Below are 24,135 nucleotides of genomic sequence, written 5' to 3'. Positions count from 1 at the left end.
ATTATTTATTCGTGAGTGTGTTTTGGTAATTGGTGTCAACAAAATGGTTTATACCAGATCCAGTCAATATTTTTGTTTCTTGGCCTTAGTAATACAGGTCAGCTTCAGTCACAGGATTTATTGTTATGTCTGGTCCCTTTAATCACTCACCGCCCTATAGGGATAGAGTACTACGAGAGCTATGACGGAATGTTGATAAAACTCGTAAGTCTTAAATGAATATTGTAGTTTCAATACCGAGCATCGACTGACCTTGCGCGCTAAATTAAATTAATTTGGATAAAAATCAATTAAAAAATAGAGTTTCATGAATAAATGAAATATAGTTTATATTTATTATAATAATTTTAATAGAGTTTATAAATATAGTAGAATATCTGATGACTGGTGGTACCTACCTAGACGGGCTTACACAAGGCCCTACTAATCACCAAACTCAACACGTATACCAACCAAGGATGTTATGGATATGCAATTTTGGATCCGGATATGGTTACGGACACATGAAAAATATTTAACCGGTTTCAGTTTCGGATAGTTTCATTATATAAAATCTGTAAACGTATTTGATTTTTTATAATAATTGAGTTTTTCGTATTCTTTGCTGTTAGATATAAAAACAGAAAAAATAAATAGCGTTTAAAAAATTAGCTTCTCCCGTTAAGTATAACACTGCAACGAAAAACTTTTTTTTTCGCATTCGGTTACGGCGTCGTATAGATCTTTATTTCGGATTTCCGTTATGCTTACCGAGCTCTTATATTCCTGATACCAACATTCAATTTACTCGAATATATTTTGTACGAATTAAAATAATAATAATAATAACTTCCAGTATTATGTTAGAAACATACATACACTTTTACGAAATATAAAACCACACAACAGTCAACAGTAATAACTGTATAAACAAGACCTAACAATGTTTTAGTTGATTATGTTACAAGAAATAAACAATTAGATACGCTTCGCTTGACAGTCGACTTGCGAACAATAAATGAACGTTGGAAATGATTAATTCAGTCTGTTCGTGACGCATTATTAATTATCACTAAAGACTTACAGACAGCGTACATTGCAGACTTCAAACGTGAAAATTCTTGGAGCTTTAAAGGGTTTTGGGTATTCATTGAACTGGATTATAATTTCAGTTTGACCACATTTGAAAAATCAAAATCTAAATATTTTTTATTCAAGGCTTATAAAATCAACTTTGATACGTCATGTTGCGTTGAATTAAATTTAAAGCTACCAAATTATCAATCACCAAATACAAAATCATATAATTTTTTGTTAACAATTTTAGTAGCACAGTAATAATCGATATGCATTACTGTGCTACTGTACTGTCCTACTGTGCACATTTATGGAAAAAACATTTTGATCTTTTTATGTTTATTGCATTTATATGGTTTTCTACTTCAGTGAAAATGGTTTTCTACTGAAATTGTATTAGTTTGCAATTTTAAATAAATAAATAAATATTGGACAACATCACATACATTAATCTGATCCCAATGTAAGTAGCTAAAGCACTTGTGTTATGGAAAATCAAACGTAATGACCGTACCACAAACACCCAGATCCAAGACAACATAGAAAACGAATGAAATTTTTTTCTACATCGACTCGGCCGGGAATCGAACCACCATGAAAACCGGTGTACACACTATTCGACCACGGAGATATAAAAATTACATGACTTTATATTATTATTTGCTTTTCCCAACGCTGGTTGACAAGTTACCAACATTTATTCACCGTAGCTGCAGTACATTGACCTTTCCTGTTCCCATTCATTCAACAATATGATTAATTATGAGAAAATTATAAAATTTCCCATTCAATGAAATCTCTTATATCCAAAACGTGTTCCATTGTTGCCACGAGGGATTTGCCAGCTCGCTGAGTAGGGTTAAGCCTAGCAGGGAGTCGGGACAGCATCAATTATTTATACAATATTTTTTATACCAAACAGCTAAACATCGGGTAGATATCTATACTTCTGCTGATGTTGATTGTGGTCTCTTGAAGAAATAATTCCTTAAGATCTTTAATAAGAACTTAAGCTTAGTCCGTTGGGTTGCACAAGTGTATTAGTAGAAGATTCTCCATTCAAACCCCAGCAAGCACTACGCAATTTTTACTGTATACTTAATCCATGTTTAACTCAATGTTGAAAACTGAAATTGTAAGGAAACGTATGTCTGTTGGATGAATATCTACAAATTCACAAACCTACCCAAATTTTTTTCTCAACAGGAAAATTATATGACGACCTCCATGGTCGAGTAGTGTGTACACCGGTTTTCATGGGTACGCCACTCCTAGGTCCCGGGTTCGATTCTCGGCCGAGTCGATGTAGAAAAAGTTCATTAGTTTTCTATCTTGTCTTGGGTCTAGGTGTTTGTCTTACCGTCGCTACTTCTGATTTTCCATAACACAAGTGCTTTAGCTACTTACATTGGGATCAGAGTCATGTATGTGATGGTGTCCAATTTTTATTTAACTTTTTATTAAAAAAAAAACTGTTTTTTTAATAACATTTTAATATAAGCTTTAAAGATATATTGATATCAATGTAAAATACTTTAACATAAAATGAAACGGTCATTTCGCTTTAAGCCAACGTTGAATTTGCACGAATAACCCCTCCGTGGCTCCGTCTCCACGATGACAATGTCATCTGATCCGACCGCATACCGCATTTGTAGCAACTACCTTTTGTGTTCGTTTGCAGAACGACCGGATTAAATCTAGACATATCTGCATTGAAAGCGTAAGTCTCTATATCAAGTCTTTAAGAGTATCATTAGATTGATTCATTGCATGTGATAGGATAAATTTCAAGGTCGAATTTAAATGCAATGAATTGCGTAATGTTAGACTATAAAATGTTCGTTATGCTGTTTCATGTCTAGCTTATATATTATTCTAAGTGCATTACTCTCTTTTTAACTAAATCTTCTTTAGGTCGATGAAATTGAAATTGCAAGAAAAATTTCAGTGCTTCGTTTTAATATGTAACATTTTTTTTACCAATAAATTTATTGTTGCCAATGGCTCATAACGCTCAAAGAAAATTAATAAAAAAAATTGAATTAACTATCTTAAATATTCGTTTTTTAAATTGTATCTAATACTAGCTGAACTTGCGGCTTTACCCGTGCGAAATTTATAAAAAAGTCCTATAGCAGACGAACCGTTATCCCCCATTTTACGCTCTAGAGGAGTGAATTAAAAAAAACGTGAAGAGGTAACAGACAGCGTAACATCCGTATTTATAATATTATATATGTATGTACTATGTTTATATACAAGAACAGGAAATTAACGTCTGTCACGTCAAAAGTCTGAATTAATAGGGAGCTGCAAAAGATCTATGTATGTTAGTTTAATATATTTTTTATGGTATAGTTTGGGGAAAGAGCATATGAGGCACCATATAAATGGTCACCACCGCCCATAGACAATGGCTATGTAAGAAATATTAAATATTCCTTACATCACCAATGGGTCACCAACCTTGGGAACTAAGATGTTATGTCCCTTGCTCCAGTTACACTGGCTCACTCACCCTTCAAATCGGAACACAACAGTACTGAGTATTGCTGTTTGGTGGTAGAATATATGATAGTGGATGGTACCTACTCAGACGGGCTTGCAGTGAGCGCTACAACCATGTTTAATAGATATATTTTTTTTTTTTTTTTTTTCTATTCAGTATAAATATTATTTTCGTAATTCGTTCATCGTAATTTTTCACTGTTTTCTTCGATTGCTACGCCACAAGCGACATTATTTGTTAAAACATCTGTCGCTCTCGACTGACTCGCGCGTCAACCGCAGGGTGAGGCGCTTGCCTGGCTGTAGATTTGCGGTGCAGACATCAACTCATTTCGTTGTTCATATATATGCACGAGTATATGTCGACTAATCCTATTTAATGTCGCTCTATTTATATGGGAAAATATATTTAATTTTAATAACATAGTGTAAATATTTTCACTAAGTATTGTATTTTAGTTTTGGTCAAAACCAGTCAATCGCTCTTTCCTACCCTTACAACCTTCATAGCTGAGGTTTAATACTTTTGAAAGGACGAAAGGATAGACTATAAATTATTATTGTCTTTTAATTGTCAATTGTAAAATTTGTAATTTCAAAGGGAATAAATCATCAAATTATGAAGATTGTGTTTTACTCTAGTAAAAAATCGTAAAAAACCGACATAATTCATTGTTTAAAAAACGTGACTTTAAATCGATGACTGCGGATTCAAATCCAGGCAAGCACCACTTAAATTTAATCCACTTAATTTTTGTTTATAATTCATATCGTACTCGGTCACAGCGTGATGGAATAAACTTCGAACATCATCAAAAGCCTTAGCCCAGCAGGGGGAGATTTACAGGCTGTTACTTTAGCATGAGATTAACGCCATCTAGCGACAATAACCTAACTTTGATTTTATATACAAATTAGATTATCCTCGCTTAACATATAAATGTTAAACAATACGGCTTCTGTCAAAGACCTGCTAAGTACGTGCTACAATTATTTAATTCTACAGTGTATTCATAAAACAATATGTAATCTTAATTATAAATGTATATGATCTCTCTTTCTCTCATAGTCAATTTGATGATTGAAATAAGAAGACAGCATCATTTAATAACCCCCTAAACAGTGTGTTTCATTTGTACCGCTTTTGCGTGGAATAATGATAGACAATGATGCTATTATGAGCCGTGATGGTCTATTGGTCACAAGACTGAATTTTAACCGATGAATCTGACTATAAAACCCTGGGAAAGTTGTATTTTTAAATCATCTCGTGTTCAGCGGTGAAGGAAAGCATCGCAAGGAATCCAGCACGTGGTGTATGAGAATCTGCCATTTGTATTAACCAACCCGCGTTGGACCAGCGTGGTAGAGTAAGTTCCCGTCCTTCTCTTCAAAAGAAAGATGAGTCCCATGACCAGAACTGAGACATGAGCATTTGTCTTTTATTCATATATTAGTATTTAACTGCATGGACTCAGTGTCTTTTTTGTGAAGTACATTTTTTTCCAACAGCATCAAACCCAAGATCTGGTACATATTAGTTTATTTGTACAACTCTAGTTAAAGTGCCATCAAGTTTCGCATAGCCGCGCTTTAGTAGTGCATCACTGAGGTTTGCTGAAGCCCGCATGGATGATTTCTATGCCGTCATCATTATAAAGAGAGCAGCGTCTACAATGGCTGTGGTATCCTGAATATATTGATGAACTTCAACTCTTATATGTATGCTAAGTGAAAGTTAATGTATCAACAAACACAATTTTTACGCTTGTAAATGTAACTATGGATATTTATTAGTAAATAAACGGACATATCCCAAATATTACGTAAAATAAATCAAGTTTTTTTTATAAACAGGGCGTAATTTTTTTTATTATTTTGTTCTGAAACAAATTATATCCGTTAATCAAAACTTTTAGGCTGGCTCTTCATTCCATTGTCTTTGTATCAACTGAATTTGTTCCTTTAATAAGGCGAATTTTGAAGTTTGTTTACGTAAAAATTGAGATCCTTTTTTGTAATATAAAATTAAAATATATTTTGGCCACCGGGCAAAGAGGTCACCAGATGGTAATTGTTCACCATCGGCTATGGGCATTGGCGGTGAAAGAAATATTAACCATTCCTTGCATCGCCAATGCGCGACGAATCTTAGGAACTAAAATGTTATGGCCCTTGTGCTTGTAGTTATACTGGATCACTCACCGCAATACAACAATAACAAGTATTGCTGTTTGGCGGTAAAATACCTGATGACTGGGTGGTACCTAACCAGGCTTGCATAGAACCCTACCATCAAGTTAATAAACATAGATCCCCTAAATGGACTGCTCTTTATTCTACTAGAGATGGATCTTCATGTTTTCCATTCCTGATGGATTTGTTAACACATAACTAAACATCATTTACATTTCAATACGTACTGTTACTTGATAGGTTTTGTTTGCGCCAGCCTGTGTGTGCTATGCTTCTGGGCTTCTCATCAGTTATTCTACCGCTAAACAACAGAACATGATATGTGACTGGTTGGGAGGGTGAGCAAGCTAGAATAATTACAGGCGCAAACGTAGGTGAGGGATGATTAATATTTTTACCAGAGCCAATGTATAAGGGCAGTGGGGAATATTTACCATCAGGTGATTCATTTCCAGTCCGCCTACCTAATGTATTAAATAATACATCTATGTTAACGATAAACTCTGAAAACATCAAAACCAATTTCTCTCTATGACCGTTAGGAAGCTCATCCAGAAGTATCATATAGCATATTATATTTCAATGATAATAAGATTTTAGTATATAGAGCCGAGATGGCCCAGTGGTTAGAACGCCTGCATCTTAACTGATGATTTCGGGTTCAAACCCTGGCAAGCACCACTGAATTTTCATGTGCTTAATTTGTGTTTATAATTCATATCGTGCTCGGCGGTGAAGGAAACCTGCATGTGTCTAATTTCAACGAAATACTGCCACATGTTTATTCACCAAACCGCATTGGAGCAGCGTGGTGGAGTATGCTCCAAACCTTCTCCTCAAAGGGAGAGGCGGCCTTAGCCCAGCAGTGGGAAATTTACAGGCTGCTAATGTAAAAATGTATGATAATAAGATTTCAGTACACATAGTCAATATGAGTTTTACGTAGCGCAGTCCCTACAACAGCTTATATACAGTAAAGTAAAAAAAAACGTGAATATTCCATTAAATACCTGAAATAAAAATGTATTCCTTTAATCTTTACTTCAATGTACACCATGATTCCCTTAAAAAAACTGTTTTAATTAGCGTCTCGCTCCAAATTATTAAGAGCGTTAACATCTGCAAAAAGTAACATCGGATAAGACTAAAATTTACTAGCCCATTCTTTAAACAACAATCCGACGAATATAGTATTACGTAGCATAAACTTAGGATAATGAATAAGTTAGTATTAAAATTATATTACTAGTTCTCGCCTGCGGCTTCGCTCAAGTTTTATGGGTTGGGCGCCAGGTGTTAGGTATAAAAAGTAGTTGGCCTTCCTTGGAGTTCAAGCTAGTTTTATACGAAATTGGTCTGAACGGTTTATCCGTGATGTGAAACGAATAGGATTTCCTTCGCCTGTAGCCAATCCTGGATATAGAATGTCATGCTAAATATAATAGTCATTTCAATTGGACCGACGTCAAAATATTTCATGCTTTGACCAAAACCACAAACATTGCAAACTTTTGAGGAGAAGATTATGAGCTAACTCTATCGCTCTGCTTAAATGAGGATTGATGGATATATTGTAGATTATATTGAAGATTCTCGTCCTATACATGCAGGTCTCCTCACGACATTTTCCTTAACCGAGCACTATATGACATATAAACAGCAACAACGATTGAACCCGCAGTCTTCGGTTAAGATCACATATTCTAGCCAATAAAATCGAACTATTGTTATATTACAAAATTAAATAAACAAGGAGTTATATATTACTTCTAGCTATTGCCCGCGGCTTTGCTCTCGTGGAAATGATTGTATTACAGAATAATTTAAATATTACGTTAATTTAAGACCTCTTTGTATACCACATCTGTGCAACGATTTTAGTTCGTTGGCTAGATCCACTAGACTGCTAGTAGAACTCACTCTCGAACACACTATTTAGAACTGTCCATGCGAAAAACAGTCTTATCTTAGGTCTACTCCAGCCATTTGAAATATTTGACCTTGTTCTTTATTCATTGTCATGGCGAAGCAGACTATAAGCGTGGAATATACACTGTTTCTCCTTTAGCACATCCAGTGATAACTGTAGCCTCTATGACATTGCGATGGAGTACCGTTACTTAATTATAATCTATAATTTTGGAGATCATAAATTCCTTAGTAACATAAAACATTATTGGTTCTCCAATCTTTTAACTTCAAAAATGATGGACTTCAAGACTAACCTATTACACTCCTTAGAAGTATAATATCTAGAAACGCTTAAATACATATCCACCCATTTTTAACCATTATCCCAAAAGTAAAATTTCATGTTTCTAACTTAAAAAATGACGTACTTCCATACAAACTTTCAATCCCTATATCACCCCCCTAGGGGTAGAATTTCTATAATTCTTTCCTTAGTGGGTGTCTTCTCAATAAAACGATACTACTCACTAAATTACTTGGCCCTATTTTTAACAGTTTACGCTCGACGATGATGAATCAGTCAGTCAGGACATGTTATTTTATATATATAGATAAGTTCCATGAGCGTCGCCTAAATTTGCTCGGTTTATTAAATAATCAAGGACATTTCAAACAATGCGAAATTAAGATTGAATTTTGTAAACGGGGTTCCAAGTAAACTTTTTAATTATTTAACAGTTGCTAACTTGAAACAAATGATGGTACATTAAAAGTTCGTAAAGCTTGCTGCTAATAATTAATTTCTGTCCAATTAGAAATTCGCGTGAAATTTTTACATTTTTAGGTTAATAATCTAGACGTTGAAAATATGCTATTGATATTTAAGAACTGTGTGAAAATATGTCTACTAGGACATTATATCTTATGAGCCAGTAAAAACCGAGGTCAAAGATTTAAACTCGAGACTAGGTCGAAAAGTTATTAGGTATTTCTTCCCAAAATTTTTCATCAGATACTCTCAGAGATTTATGGAAATTGGCAGTTTTTTAAACTCCCCGTGTCCTGTACAGAATACATTCCATCTTGAAATTTTACTATAATTTACTCAATGAATACTCCTCTAAAAACAACATTAAAACTTGGCTTCAATTCTTCTCGCAAGCGCTTTAAAGTTAAAAAAATTCAGAATAAATAATAATAATGAATCTATTCAATGTGATTTTTATATAAAAATAAAGTTTGTTTTTTCAACAATAGTTCAAAATAAACATCTTGAAGTAGCGAGCCGCCTAGACTTCGCGTGTTTAGTCCTAATTAACTCACCGGCTACACTCGTCTTTAGAGTAACAATCTAAGATTCGATTTTGAGTATTACGTTACAGTACTGCCTCACTGACAACCATTCACCTATACATTTTCTGCCTATACAGTGGTTTGAACGCATGCATCTTAACCACTGGGACTTCTCGGCTCTTCTCTTTTTCTCTCTCTCTCTCTCTCACACACACACACACATACATTATACAGCAATATTAGAATCTAAACTATTAGAATACAACGAATATACGGTGAGCGACCGCTAAGAGTAACACTTCACTATACGTTATTATCATAGTAATTTCCATCCAAGAATTAGCCCCCGTTAAAGAGGCAGATGTTAGATAATTTATAAAATCCTTGAATTAAATATTACACTCTCAGTTTCCATCGAAAAATTACAGTCTCATATTTAATATTTTCATGAGTAACATAACATTAATGATCGAGTTTATAAAATATTTTCGTTGCATTTCGTTTTATAAACGATAACATCAGAGCGTCTTCAACGCAATATCTTCATCTTAAAATGTAACGTCATTTACATAGACGTACGAGTACGTGCCGACGAATTTTATTTTTAACGCCAAGAAAATTATTCTCTTTGTTCGGAAAATGGTAGAGAAATATTTATAGAACAGCACTTTACGCCTCACAAGAGATTTAGTATTAATTCGTATAATGTGTTTTAGAATTAAATACGATTCAATTTATTTATATAATCTATTTATATAAAAATGAATACCTATTTTCCTTGGTCACGGCCTCACGCGAACCGCTGGCTTATAAAAGAAATTTTCTTTTTTATTAATTATACTAATTCGAATTGAATATTCATAGCAAAGGCAGGACAACGTCTGTCTGGTAAGCTAGTTGATTATACAATACAAAATATATATTGTACAAAAGACGTGCTTAATACTAGAAGCATTCTCTACCTAAGCTACCTTACCTTTGGTACGAAAATCTCTTTATAAAAATACGGACATAATTAAAGGCATTTTATTTATATATTTGCAGTAGCTTGGCTAGGATTTCTGCAAGCTCGTAAGAGCTAAATAATTAGTATTATTGTGTTTCGGGTTACAGGACGACGTAGCAATAGTAACAATAGGTGCAAGTGACATACCACCTTATTTGCCAATGTTGGTAGCACTGTTGTTATGAGGAATGATTTATATTTTAGTACTAATGTCTCCGGGCAGCTGTGACCATTTAACATCAGGCTGTTCAATTGTGTTTCTATATTAGAAAAAAAATATTACCGGTTCTTCGATTAGCGTTATAATAAGCAGTTTTCGTCACTGTATTTTCCTTTAAAGTTGAAAGACACTTAGAAACTGCCTATAAATTTCTTACTGTTGGGTTAAAGCCTACTCTCCTTTTGAGAAGAAGATTTGGCAAACATTTTAGCAAGTTTTCTCACGAGGTTTCCTTTCGATGACAAGCATAAAAAGAATATGCACAAATCATGCACAAGAAAGACCCATTTCGGTTCGAACTTGCGACCCTTGGTTAAGTTATATTCACTGTATCATCTCGCCATTTTGCCGTAAAGCTCGTATATTCAGGAATTCTACTTTATAACGTAGATTTTTCGATCAACCGCTGTCAAGGCGTTGTTAAAATTCAGCTGAAATAAAGCGATTTACTTTGTATATGAATTTGACGCGGTAAGTCCAGCTCGGTAAGGCTTTCAAGATAAACAGCGGATTATTTGCTGAAAATGCCTATTTCAACGGCTAATGCCAAATTTATAAAACATATCTCATGAAACAATATATAAATAAAGTTATTTCATAAATAAGGTTTCATAAAATGCCCACTGCTGTGCAGAGGCCTCTTCTACCTTTAAAGAGAAGGTTCCACCTTGCTACCCCAATGTGGGTTGATCACCTGTATCTAGGTGTAAAATAATTTCATTGGTATAAGATACATGCAAATTTCATTGAAATCAGACATGCAGGCTTTCTCACAATGATTTCCTTCACCTACGAACACAAGATGAATTATAAATACGAATTAAGCACAAGATTCAGTAGTGCCTCCATGGGTTTGAACCCGCAATCATCGATCATCAATCAGTCAAATATCATGCTCATCTTCGTAATTCAATATATATTTTTATTGGTCTTTGAGAAGGAAGTGTTCGCAGTATACAATCGATCGGATATCGGCTAAACTATAATTGGAATCAATTTTTTTCTCTAGGTAATAGCAGCCCTTGCAGTATCACTGGCTCCTTTCTCAGCGGGACTCGGAAAGGGTTACAGTTCACCAGCAATAGCATCCCTCCAAGGTCCCGGGAACGCAACGCGTAGAGACTTCCAACTCACTGACCAACAGGCTTCGTGGCTTGCTTCTCTATCGTTCCTCGGTAAGTAGACTAATTGATATTATATTTATTATATAGTTCCAATGAACGGATGTTCTTTCATTGTTATTATGTATATACTTAGGAAAAGATAAAATGGTTCAGTATTTTTTCCTTCTTCTGTTATATAGAAGACAAGCTATCGTCCGCGGCTTCGATCGCGTTTTAGGGGGTAAAAGAGACAGAGAGACAGAGTTATTTTATATACATATATTAGTATAGATTTAGTGCAGGAATGTTATGGATATATAATTTCGGATCTGGATATGGGTACGGATATATGAATAATATTTATCCGGTTTTGGATTCGGTTACGGATATGAAATTATTTCAGATTATACCAATTAAATTATTTAGAAAATGTTAAAAAGAAAATTACAAGTCAACAGTTTCGTTTTATTTGTAAACTATTATTTGGTATTAACTATAATCGCAGTACAATATAAATAGCCCTGAAAACAATTAGGTACTTTCCTTAAGTATGTATATCAATATGCGAAAACAAAATATATTCTTTCAAATTCAATTACAATTTTGGATACATTTCTTTCGGATATCCGGTTTTGGGCAATGGTTACGCAGCCCCGTGACATTCCTGATTTAGTATTATCTGGTAAATTTCGACCACTCGGCGAACACTGGTGGAGTTATATGATTGGATAATTTTATAAAAACTTATCAATAATATAACAAAACGAGATTAAATATAAGAACAATTGGAATAATATCATGGGGCGAAAACGTCCATGATTTCATTTCCGAACAGGTTGTTGTGGTTAAATTACCAATCAATACTTAATACTTCCATATTGAATAAAGGAAATTGACTTGAAAATGTTCATAGTTTCCAAAACATGTCAAGAATTCCACAAAAATAATATCTCCAATTTGCATGTTACGTTGCTTATAAAAAATAACAGCTTATTGCTATAGCGGATAGCTTTTAAGGCTGCAAATCCCGAAGTGGGTTCAAATAGGTTGGGAGCCAGACTCATAAAAGACATTAGCTCGAAGTTAGACTTCTGATCTCTCTCCAATCGTATTGGATTGCCGTCGCATCGGATTATTAAAGTGTAAAAAGAAGGCATCTGTATTTATGTATAAATTATTGTAAGTCTTTAAGCTTAGCCATCGTGGCCTAGTTCAGTTAGTTAGAGTTCGGTGCCACTAATGGAATCTCAGATTGTTCCGCATGTATTTAACAAGATTTATACTTGATGTGTTAACAGATTACATTTTATTTTAATTACGAGCCTGTATATTGAATTATTTAGTGTTGATTATTAAAGTCATGTAAAAAGTCGAAGATTCAATCCTGACCCGTTGGGCTATTAAGTTTAATTGAAGGAGTAAATATTATAGGAATATTAGTAATTCTGTAAAACGGGACATAGCTACTATACTTTTAAAAATATATAGATATATATTATATGTATATATTTTAAAGTAATTTGAAATCTTAATAATTTTTATATCTTTTAAATCAAATATATCGATGAAGTAGAAAGTATTCATAATTACATTATATATTATGTAAATCTATGTTTCCTTGGTTCTTCTAATTAAAAAGATATATGAAAAGAACTTTTACATAACATAATATAACAAGTGAAAAGAAAATTGTTTGCAAAACGGCTTTATCACTAATAGCGATCTCTCGGAGGCAACTTTGAGAATGTCGCGATTAAACTTACAAAAAGATACAGCTATACTAGTCAAACGCCCCATGTTTGTCTAATTCCTATTATTAAGATAACAAGCTACCCGTTAATGCACAGGTAACATAAAGATCTACATAAAACTTTAATATATATAATATATTACCATATGTAATTTATATGATTATATTAGTTAATACATCCTTCCTGGGACTGGGTATTCGTTTCTATAATACGGTTCTACAGTTATTTTTAACTTGGCATATAAAAAAAATTAAAGCTCATGTCAAAAAAACCTTGCTAAACAAGAAATATATATCTATACAAGATTATTATAAACATATATGATGATACTTTACTGACACACTCTGTAGTTAAAATGGTGGAAAGTAACTATTTAGTTTCTTGCCGGTTCTTCTCGGTAGAATCAAATTTCCGAACCGGTGGTAGCTTTAAATTTAATTCAATATAGTGACGTGACGATTCTGAAGTGCTTTTATGAGCCTACTTGAATAAAGAATATTTTGATTTTGATTTAACGTAGCGGTTGCCAGCAAAGCCACGCGTCTTATCTTTTTCCGACATCTTCAACAAACATCGTAATGCATTATACATTAATAATTATTTATTTATTTTCATTAGGACAACCAACAGTTGATACAATATTTCATCAAAAATAAAAAACTTAACATTTCAAAATTGTCTAGGCAAAAGTTCTACTACTTACAGGTAGGTCTCACCATGCACTATCATATGGTTTAAAATATTAAATAAATATAAGCAATAATTAGAGATTATAATACATTTTTTTAATTTATTATTATTACTAATAAAATATACCACAAAAAATAGAAATGAGCACGAATAAACTCTTTATTTTTCGATTGAACTGAGGGCAGCTATCGTGAAATATGTCTAAATCCTTTACTTGATTACTGATGGTTATATATAACAATGATAATCTCGGTATGATGGATTTTTTTCCTAATTGCTTTCTATATTATCTGTGGTTTCTATATAAGTTGTAATGTAAGGGACGTTTAAGTAGAATCTTGATAAAGATTCCGGTCAATATTATTGTTAAACAAATTAAATAAAAATTTCAATGACAATATTTTTCGTCTATTCTCCAGACTCTGTATATTAAAATGATTGCATGTTTTATTATACAATTATACGCCTGAATTTTCATCTTTAGATACTCCGTCCGTTGGTGAAAACAGTATGGAAAATTGTTCATATACACACATAGATATGTAGTTTTTACGAGCCTATTTAATTGTCTTGGTGTGATAAACTATTCTGATTGTGTCGACTAGATGAAGCTGAAGCGTTCATTATAAACTTCCCTCAATTATTTCTCAGTGAGTACATCTCTCCATATAAGAGTTATAGTTCGTAACGTATTATTTTTCGGTAGATTATAATCTATGTAGTGCGTAATTTCAATTAAATTATAAACACTAACCTATCCTAACCGAAATATCATAAACTATCATATTTTTGACGTTTTATTTTGAGTTAAATCACCGTTCACAATATTTCGGACATTTACCATCTCGTGAGATAGATTACTATCTAACGGTATTGACAATTCTACGGTGATATATATACCTAATAATTATATAATAAATTAATCAACTAATGTATGCTATTATTAAATTTTTATAATGGTATTATATTGTATTTATAAAAAATAAAAGTCTAAAAAGAGAGTGCGTAGGCCGGGAATCGAACCCGGATCAACTGCTTGGAAGGCAACTATGCTGACCATTACACCACCAACGCATGTGCCAGACCAACGCAAATTATACATCGTATGATCTCAGATAATATTAAAACAATATTTATGAAGAATATTAATTTCACGAATTTATACTTCATAATATAACAAAAGTGTATATCGATGATGACGTCATATAAACGTCATGATATTTAAAATAGAAATATCAATATAATATCTATGATCAGCTAGCTATCTTTTTTAACAATTATCATTTATTGTTTACTTAGTCTGATACAGATCTAATATTATTATTACGTGAGTTCTTTAAATCTATATGAGGTATCTTTTTGCATCTAACGAAGTTCTGATTATAAAATAATTATGCTTTTTTAGTATGAAATTAATCCAAATGTATGTAATTTGTGACCTTTTATTTCAGTCCTAATTACTTCATTTCAGAATATGTTTGATATATTTCAAGGCGCTCTCTTTGGCGGTATGGCGGGTGGTGCTGCGATGCGTCACGGCAGACGTCGAGTGTTGTCATTGGCTGCCGCGCCTTGCAGCCTGTCCTGGCTGCTGACGGTGCTAGCTACTTCTGTTCGAATGATGTGCATCACAGCTTTCTTGGGCGGTTTCTGTTGCTCGATACTGACCATGTTATCGCAGGTAAAGTAAACTTTTTTTAATTTTTTAACGGAACAATCTATCTAATATTATAGCAGCGAAAGTGAGTCTGTTTGTTTGTTACACTTAAACTACTTAATCGATCATCAGGGGTACTGAGAGCGATTTAGGTTAACTAACACTCACAGCTGATAACTATATTTTACTTGGATAGGTACCACCCAGTCATCAGATATTCTGACTGAGGCTGCGTAACAGGCACAAGGGACATAACATCTTAGTTCCCAAGGTTCGTGGTGCATTGGCATATATTAGGAATGGTTAATATTTTTACAGCGCCATTGCCTAAGGACGGTGGTGACCACTTACCATCAGGTACCCACTTACATCATGACCCAATTGCTCGTCCGCCTACCTATATCATAAAAAACTGACAATACTTTTTATTAATGTGTTGCCGGTTTGAAGAATAGAACTAAAATAAGGATGTCGGCAATTTCCGGTACTAGACAATACATTACCTACCTGATATGTTTAAAGCATAACCATTACGCGCTGAGGCTTGCTACTAAGAACATGAGGATAGGGGACTGCCCTAATATACTTATATAATGTCATACTGTGTTATTCCCTACGTACTATGTCACTGTCTCAAACTAATTAAGTTCAACTAATATTCTACAAGAATTTTAATCCTAAGGATGTGGATGATCCTTTCATTTGTTAACAGTATGAAGCGTATGAACTAAACTTAACTCAATGCACCTTCATAACACAGTTTCAATAGCAGCTTGTATATATTTAATAAACTTTGACTCCATCACGGCATCCTAATAGAATTTTCATGACTTCGTGAAATTTATGAGTAACGGAAGCCTAAATAACAAATTTCATATTTCTATGAGCACGTTTGAATTCGCGTTTTACAAGCTTAATTTATAATTTAAAATTATTACTGGTTGGGAATATTAATTCTACCGAGAAACGGCAAGAAACACAGTAGATACACTTTATCGACAATTGCGTTACATAAGTAGTTAAACGAACTATCGATCAAATCAAATCATATCAATTTAATTAAAGTAAACTTCACAATGAAGCGTTTTTGAATCGTCGATATTTAAATACTACCACCGTTTCGGAAAGCAGCCTCCAGCGAGAAGAAACGGCAAGAAACTCGCATAGTTGCTCTTTTCAAATACACAGATTTACAATGCTGTTTTTTACAATAATTAGTGTCCTGTGATGGAACCCGAGCCTAAATCCAGGCGTTTTTTTCGAAAGTTATCTACAATTATATATCGTTAAAAATTAATGATTTTTTGGTCGACAACATATATCCGCATAATTCGTATAATCGAGATATTTCGATATTAAATCCATGAATGACATTACAGTTCAAAGGGCGGCCATGTTTGACGTTAACGGGTGCATTCTAAAAGTGTGTTTCAAATAATAATTTCGTGCAGGGTACCGTAAACTCAATGAAAACTTATCCATAATAAATTATTTATAAATGATAAACCGTATTTGTTTAGTTTTATTTATTACACCCGAACGAAGCCGTGTTTTCGTCTAGTTATTTATAAATGAAAGCTTTATCGACGTTTTTTTATCATTTGTATAATATTAAATTTAGTATACACCTCAAAAATCTATGTGATTTTACTATGAGATTTAAATTAAATAATTGCTAAAGCTATTTTAAGAGCATCTGAGGAATTTTGAGGTAGTAAAGACTTAAGATATCATGTATGCTTCGAGAGCCACGAGTTTTGACAGTGCATTGTTTTTCAGACATAAGACTTTTATTAAATAAACAGTCTGATAAATGCCGTAAATAAAATAAATACATTTCGACGAACAAAAATTAGACATCAAAAAGGAATGTCACGATCCATTACTATTTATTGTGACAAATCAAAGTCAAAATTAAATAACAATTTCGTAACAAAGGCGACTCTTAATCTTTATGGACGGAACAGTTCTAATTCTTCAAAATTTTCTCTCGCACTTTGTGTGGGAGAGTGAACCTTATTTTATATCGTATAAGATTTATTTTTGCCAAATTGTTAAACTTCTCCAAGGGCAGTTTCTGTTCGCAGTTTCGTAAGTTATTTTCAACTTTGATTGTATATTTTATAAATGTTTGTAAGACGAAAAATCTTTTGAGAAAATTATATTATCAGTAATTACACATTTTCTTATTATAATGAATTTCGTGGTGCCACGCGATTTATCTGGTTATATACAAGTTACATCACAGAGAACGGAAGTCGAAATACACGTTAAAACCTATTTACAAATAAACATAATTTTTTTCTAAAATAATTTTGAAAGTGTTTGAAAGTGGCACCGGAAACCGAGAAGCTATCTGGAAACCGGCTGTCATGGTATGGGCATGTTATGCGGAGGAATGAGGATCATATTGTGAGAAAGGTTTTGAGAATGGATGTGGATATATGGATATAGAGATAGGGGACGACCAAAGAAACGATGGATGGATTGTGTGAAAGACGATATGGCTTGAAAGAATGAACTTGTGAGATGACGTACGACAGAGAAGTATGGATAAAGAAGATTTGCTGCGCCGACCCCACGTAAAATTGGGATAAGGGCAGGAGGATGATGAGATCTAAAATAATTACAAGTAATTATACTAATTTCTAAACATTTATCATAATGAACTGATGACTCATATTTTGTTTAATAGCCAAGATTATTTGACACGGTACTCTTATAGGGTATTATAAATAACATTTTACATTTACAAACAATTCGTGGCAAATAATAAACTGTATAAAATATGAAATTAGTCCACTGCATATAAATGCGTTGCAGTAAATTTTATATCTGCTAAAACGAACTAAAAGTTAGTGGCCAGCTCACTATATTATAAAGAGCCTTCTGCAAAGCCTCCGCCATTGTACTCGGCCATATAAATGAAAAATTCTGACATTTTTCAACAATTGTTTTTTACCTTTTACACTACAAAGCAAGTGATACTATGTTATGCACTAAGAATAAATACTGGTATAGAAATGGCATCGAATGATCTCTAAAAATAAAGTAACAGCCACATATCCCACCACTTGGCAATAAACAACAACGACCACTACTCCAATGCGGAACAATGTATGTATCACAGTAAAACCTCGAAATACGGTAAATTTTGAGATTTTCTAGTAAAACCTAAGATTTACCGATTATGAAGGGTAAATGTCCATAATACTCTGGGATTCGAACTTTTACCATCATTCACTTGGTAAATCTTAGGATTTACATGTTAGGTTAGGTTAGATTGGAATGGTAAAAGTCCGAAAAAGTCGTCCCTTTGTAATAAATACTTACATTTATGTCGGTAAATCTTAGGTTTTACTGGAAAATCTTAAGATTTGCCTTAGTTCGAGCTTTTACAGTAACATATGCCCATGTTGAACATATCCAATACATGTAGTTATCACGATGGTCTATTAAATATATTAAAATATACTACAAATTTGATATCCTATTTCTAAAATACTAAAAATAACCGCTCATTGAACACCTCATGTTATGTCAAGGAATCGATCAACGACTTAATCTTTGAACAGCGTTATAGAAACCATAGGTAAAATATTGTACTTTATTAAGTTGATGGCATTTCTGTTAACCGTTTAAAGATTACGTAAGCATTTATCGAAAAATGAAAATTCAGAGCTCGATCGCGTTGAAATACGTTTGACAAAAAATGGTGTCTTTGTCGCTTTAGTAAAACTTTTTCTTTTGTTATTATAGATACAAGATTTATCTTTGTTACGGATATAATATAAATTTAAAGGGCTCACAATTTAAAAAAAAAATATTTTTGCAGAACTGATATTAATTATAAATTTCTGATTTTCGTATATCGTTTTCGGATGTCAACCGTTACTTTTTTTATTTGTACTGGCTTATGCTTAAACATGAAGCAGGCAGAGATATTGATAAAGTTGGTGCTATATTCAAACACATGCCATTTAGGTATGCAAAGCGATTGAAATTTAAGAACGAAAAAGTTTTAATTGTGACGATAGATTAAATTTATCAACAATATTATATTTTAAATCAGAGTTCGTGTGGACGGATTCGATCCGTGTAGTGTTAGCAGTATTACAACAAACATAAAGACGATATAAAAGGTTGAAAAAACGTGGAAGTGCAGTCGGCTCTGGAGAGCGCGCCCTCAGTCATCTCGTGATCACAGAACGGAATGAATTATAAACACGAATTGAGCATGTTGAAATGTAGAGATTCTTTGGCGATTTAGGTCTTTTATTAAATAGCAAACGTCGCTGTTATCACTGTTTCAAATAACTAAAATATAATTATTATTGTACATGCAAAATGGAAAAAAAAAAAAATATCCCGCTGAGTTTCTTTCGCCGGTTCTTCTCAGGTCCGAGGTGCTATATTCCGAACCGGTGGTAGATTTTTGACAATCAATAAGCAAGTGTAAACACTTCTATATTGAATAAAGATTTTTGATTTCATTTGATTTGATTTGGACCGTCTCAGACCATTCCTTCTGCCTATTGGACTATCAGACGCAACTAATGATGATCAGATCAAGAATGATGTATCAGACGCAACGGTCCATGATGAATAAGTTCAAATAAACTAATTTAATATTTATTAGCTGATCCAGTAATAAATTAAACACCCACAGATCAAATTACTCAACAAAATTCATAAACGAAAACTTCGCCAAGCTGCGAAGAAATTCTCCTCTCTAACGACTTATTTGATATTATATTTTACAATGGAAACTTTTATGTTAGCGCTAAGATTTTATTACTTATTAGCTCAAACAAAAACGAGGCCTGCATTGTAATTTGTGTGCCTCATAAACTTTGATGAACTTCACCGTGTTATGATAAACAACGACGTAATTTTGTAGGAAATTTTCGGTACACGCTTTCGTTAAGCCCGGGAGTGTCTACCATACGATTATTACTTTGATGAAATTTTGTCTCCTCCACGATATACTTAAAGCTAATTAAATTCTTATTACAATAATATGTTTGCTTTTTTTTTCAGGTTTACATCAGTGAAATATCGGTACCAGATATACGAGGATGTCTTAGCGCTGTTTTGAAAATTGTCGGCCATCTTGGAGTTCTGTTCAGCTTTACCATCGGCGCATACCTCGACTGGCAGCAGCTAGCATTGTGTATATCTGCTGCACCCCTACTTCTCTTCTGTACAGTTCTTTACATACCAGAAACACCAAGTTATCTCGTTTTAATTGGAAAAGATGAAGAAGCCTACAAAAGCCTCCTTTGGTTAAGGGGACCAAACTCCGATGTTGCTCAAGAACTGGCCACTATAAGGACCAACGTTTTAGCCAGCAAAAATTTTAGCCAACGCCAGAGTCAAATGTCTAGTAGCCAGCTAATAAATTCTTTGGACGTAAGAACAATGAATCGTCTCCTCGGACCTATTTTGGTGACATGCGGATTGATGATGTTTCAACGTTTTTCTGGCGCTCATGCCTTTTCTTTTTACGCTGTTCCGATATTTAGAAAAACGTTTGGTGGAATGAATCCACATGGAGCGGCTATAGCTGTCTCTTTCGTGCAACTGCTGGCATCTTGCCTTTCCGGTCTATTGATTGATACTGTTGGTCGTCTCCCATTACTGATCGTGAGCTCTGTGCTCATGTCAATGGCATTAGCTGGATTTGGAAGCTACGCTTATTATGAAGAAGTTCATAGGAATCAAAGAATACAAAATGTTATGTTTCATCAAACGGTTGGGCAAAATGATTGGATTCCATTACTGTGTGTACTGGTGTTTACCATCGCTTTCTCTTTGGGTATGAGCCCAATTTCCTGGCTACTAATTGGTGAATTATTTCCTCTAGAATACAGGGCATTTGGCAGTGCAATGGCTACAGCCTTTAGCTACCTCTGTGCTTTTGTCGGTGTTAAAACCTTCGTAGATTTTCAACAGGCTCTTGGATTGCATGGTGCATTTTGGTTATACGCGTCTATAAGCGTAGGCGGTCTGTGTTTTGTTGTATGTTGCGTGCCCGAAACAAAAGGCAGAGATTTAGACGAAATGGATCCAAATTACGTTCAAAGTTTATCCCCCAAAAGGTAAGTCAATTTCGGTGGAACAATTTGTACACTTGAAAACAAAAGTCAATAGACAAAAACAATAATAACAATGTTAAATTATTAATAAAACATTTGAAGTTATTATTCTCATATTTAAACATAAAATTTTTAAATCGAAATAGAAGTACGGTGATTGTTTTCAAGTGAACACTTCGTAAAAAATGTAACCAAAATTTCGGAACAAAAAAAATATCGAATCCACCACAAAATTTTGGCTGTGCTTATTAAAATTAAACAATGATAATATGACACTAAATTTATAAACGTGGTCCTTTTTGATTGTAGAGTTTTAGGAATTAAATATTATACCTATTTGCATATCCTCGGAACCATATCTAGAAATATTTTCATCATTAAATATTTTCTAAGTCCTCTGTATAGTCAGTTTGATCAATCAAAATTTATCTTATTCAATTAAATCCCATGCCCACTGTGTACAAATCCTCATATCATTATTAGATTTTATTTTATATTTATTGTCATTAACGTGAAAATAAAAATGTTGATATTTTTGAATATTTTGACAAAGTATATTTCTGCTACAACGATCACGCTGACTATAGAAAGTTTATATAATTTAGGTCTATTTACCTTCACCTAAATTGTCTCAATTAATCTATATTCTTAATATTAGAATTACATTTCTCAGTTTATTTATAAAACAAATATTACGGTGTTAATCTTTCACATTAATCACGATAAAATTGAACAACATTTGAATTAAACAATATGAGAAGAAGCGACAATTATTTATTACAAAATCGAAACACTGTTCTTAAATAAAAAATCAAAACACCGGAGAACATGAGTTTGTAATATCAGAATATGATGACTAATATGACAGTATTACGGATCAAAATAGTGTATTGATTGATACTGTTGGTATCGCTGTGGGTCGCTTTTGAATATTTTTACGTATAAGCACGTAAAACTGCTGGTCCTGAACCTTGCTTCCATCATGAAGTGTTTCATAGTTCTCATTGTGAGAGGGAGTCCATGGACCTTGTGAAAGTGAGAGCCTGTGTTTGCACACACAAACACATTTATAAATCTGCTAAAACTGCATTCAAACTCCTTGGATTAGGAAAAGCAGCTCAAAATAGTAGGACACTTACGTAATTGTTCAATATTATTGTGATTAATACATTTAAAAAACCTTATAACGAGCTTTCTTACCTTATTATATATGACAATAATATTAAGACAATAAATAGATATATCTTACTCCTATTTAGACTAAAAATAAACGCCACGTTTCAAAAGGACTATATTAAGTATTAAATTTCAGTAGTGAAATCCCTATTTTTAACTTGGAAGTGTATATTTTTCTTCGACTTTCCTTAGCGATGTTATTCTGGTGTAGTTATTGTTATTGGGAATCTAATAAATCGATAGATAGTGTTATTTGAGTATTATCTCACACTGCAGAACGACTAATGAATCGCATATAAAACGCAGATGCTTGTTATTGGAATACAATTTAATAACAAATTATAATTAATATATAATTTATTAACGCCCCGTGCATTAATTAAGATGATTTCAGACACGTACACTCCAAAGAAAGTTAGCTCTAGTGAATATTTATTTATATAACGCAGCAATAACATCCAACATTGTAAGATCGGGTCATTAATTAATTCGTTTGTCATTTTTCTTTAGGTATTTTTGCTTAGACGTTGTCACTTTGAGTGATGCAAAATGAGATGAAGAAATAGTCTGATTCAACCTTTAGGAAATCTGCGTTTATAAACGATTTCTTAGTCATAATAATCGCTATAATCAAACGTTAGTGCGAAGGGGAAGTACTGCAAAAATAACATTGAATTAGTCGTGGAATATTTTTGAATGAATAATTGTTTTTTCATAAAACAAGTATTAATATAACTATTTTTTGTCGTTAAACTTTACCTTTTATTAAGTACATATATAATTATGTTGATTGTTACTATATATATCTACATTTCATTCCAATTAAAGTCTTATGATGTGAGCAATTTTATTTTTTTATTGTATTTAAAAAACTAATTTAGTTTCACGAAAATCGAACGATTATTTATAATTATATTTTTAAATAATATTTATAAAATTATTGCTTACAAGATAAGATTATTGGAATGAAATGAATTCAACAATCCTTTATTCCGTGTTAAATTTGTGATGTCTATAACCTTGTTACTTCTTTAAAATTTATTTTATATAGAAACATATTCAAATAAAATAATAGCAATATTTTTTTTATTCAGGCTGTATACATTGAAATCTTTGCTTAAACTAAACTCATATATTTTATTATTTAATTTGCTTGAAAAATATCAAATATCCTTCTTAAATATATTTAAATATATACAGCCTCGTCTTTTGGGATTTTTTTTCTTCTATAAAACTATTTTTTAAATTGGTATCAATATAACAATATTCTGTGTATGAAAAACTTATGATAATTTTTAATGTTGTGTGTTGTGAGTAAATGTCATAATATTTTAAATAAGACGATCACACTGTGAAGTCACCTTTACCCGTGGTGGTTACCATAGGGTAGCCATGAATTTCGCTATAAATTATATTTTTTTAATAACTTAATATTGATGCATAATGTTGGTTTGATTAAAAATTTAA

The 24,135-nt window shown here is 32.9% G+C and overlaps 1 protein-coding gene and 1 non-coding gene across 2 annotated transcripts in view; one reads left to right on the top strand and one right to left on the bottom strand.

Moving 5' to 3' along the window:
- The window catches only part of LOC113397712 (facilitated trehalose transporter Tret1-like), a 51,284-nt gene extending 29,276 nt beyond the window's left edge, over positions 1 to 22,008 (top strand). The window contains exons 3-5 of the mRNA XM_026636163.2: positions 11,203 to 11,368; positions 15,231 to 15,418; positions 20,435 to 22,008. Coding sequence (XP_026491948.1) covers positions 11,203 to 11,368; positions 15,231 to 15,418; positions 20,435 to 21,499 — 1,419 coding nt within the window. The 3' untranslated portion in view covers positions 21,500 to 22,008. The remainder of the gene's footprint in view (positions 1 to 11,202; positions 11,369 to 15,230; positions 15,419 to 20,434) is intronic.
- On the bottom strand, positions 14,740 to 14,811 carry Trnag-ucc (transfer RNA glycine (anticodon UCC)). Its single transcript has one exon. It is a non-coding gene; the product is annotated as a tRNA-Gly (tRNA).
- Positions 22,009 to 24,135: the final 2,127 nt, after the last annotated feature.

The sequence above is a fragment of the Vanessa tameamea genome, chromosome 23, assembly GCF_037043105.1.
Source record: "Vanessa tameamea isolate UH-Manoa-2023 chromosome 23, ilVanTame1 primary haplotype, whole genome shotgun sequence".
Lineage (NCBI taxonomy): Eukaryota > Metazoa > Arthropoda > Insecta > Lepidoptera > Nymphalidae > Vanessa > Vanessa tameamea.
This window is presented reverse-complemented; position numbering and strand designations above follow the sequence as displayed.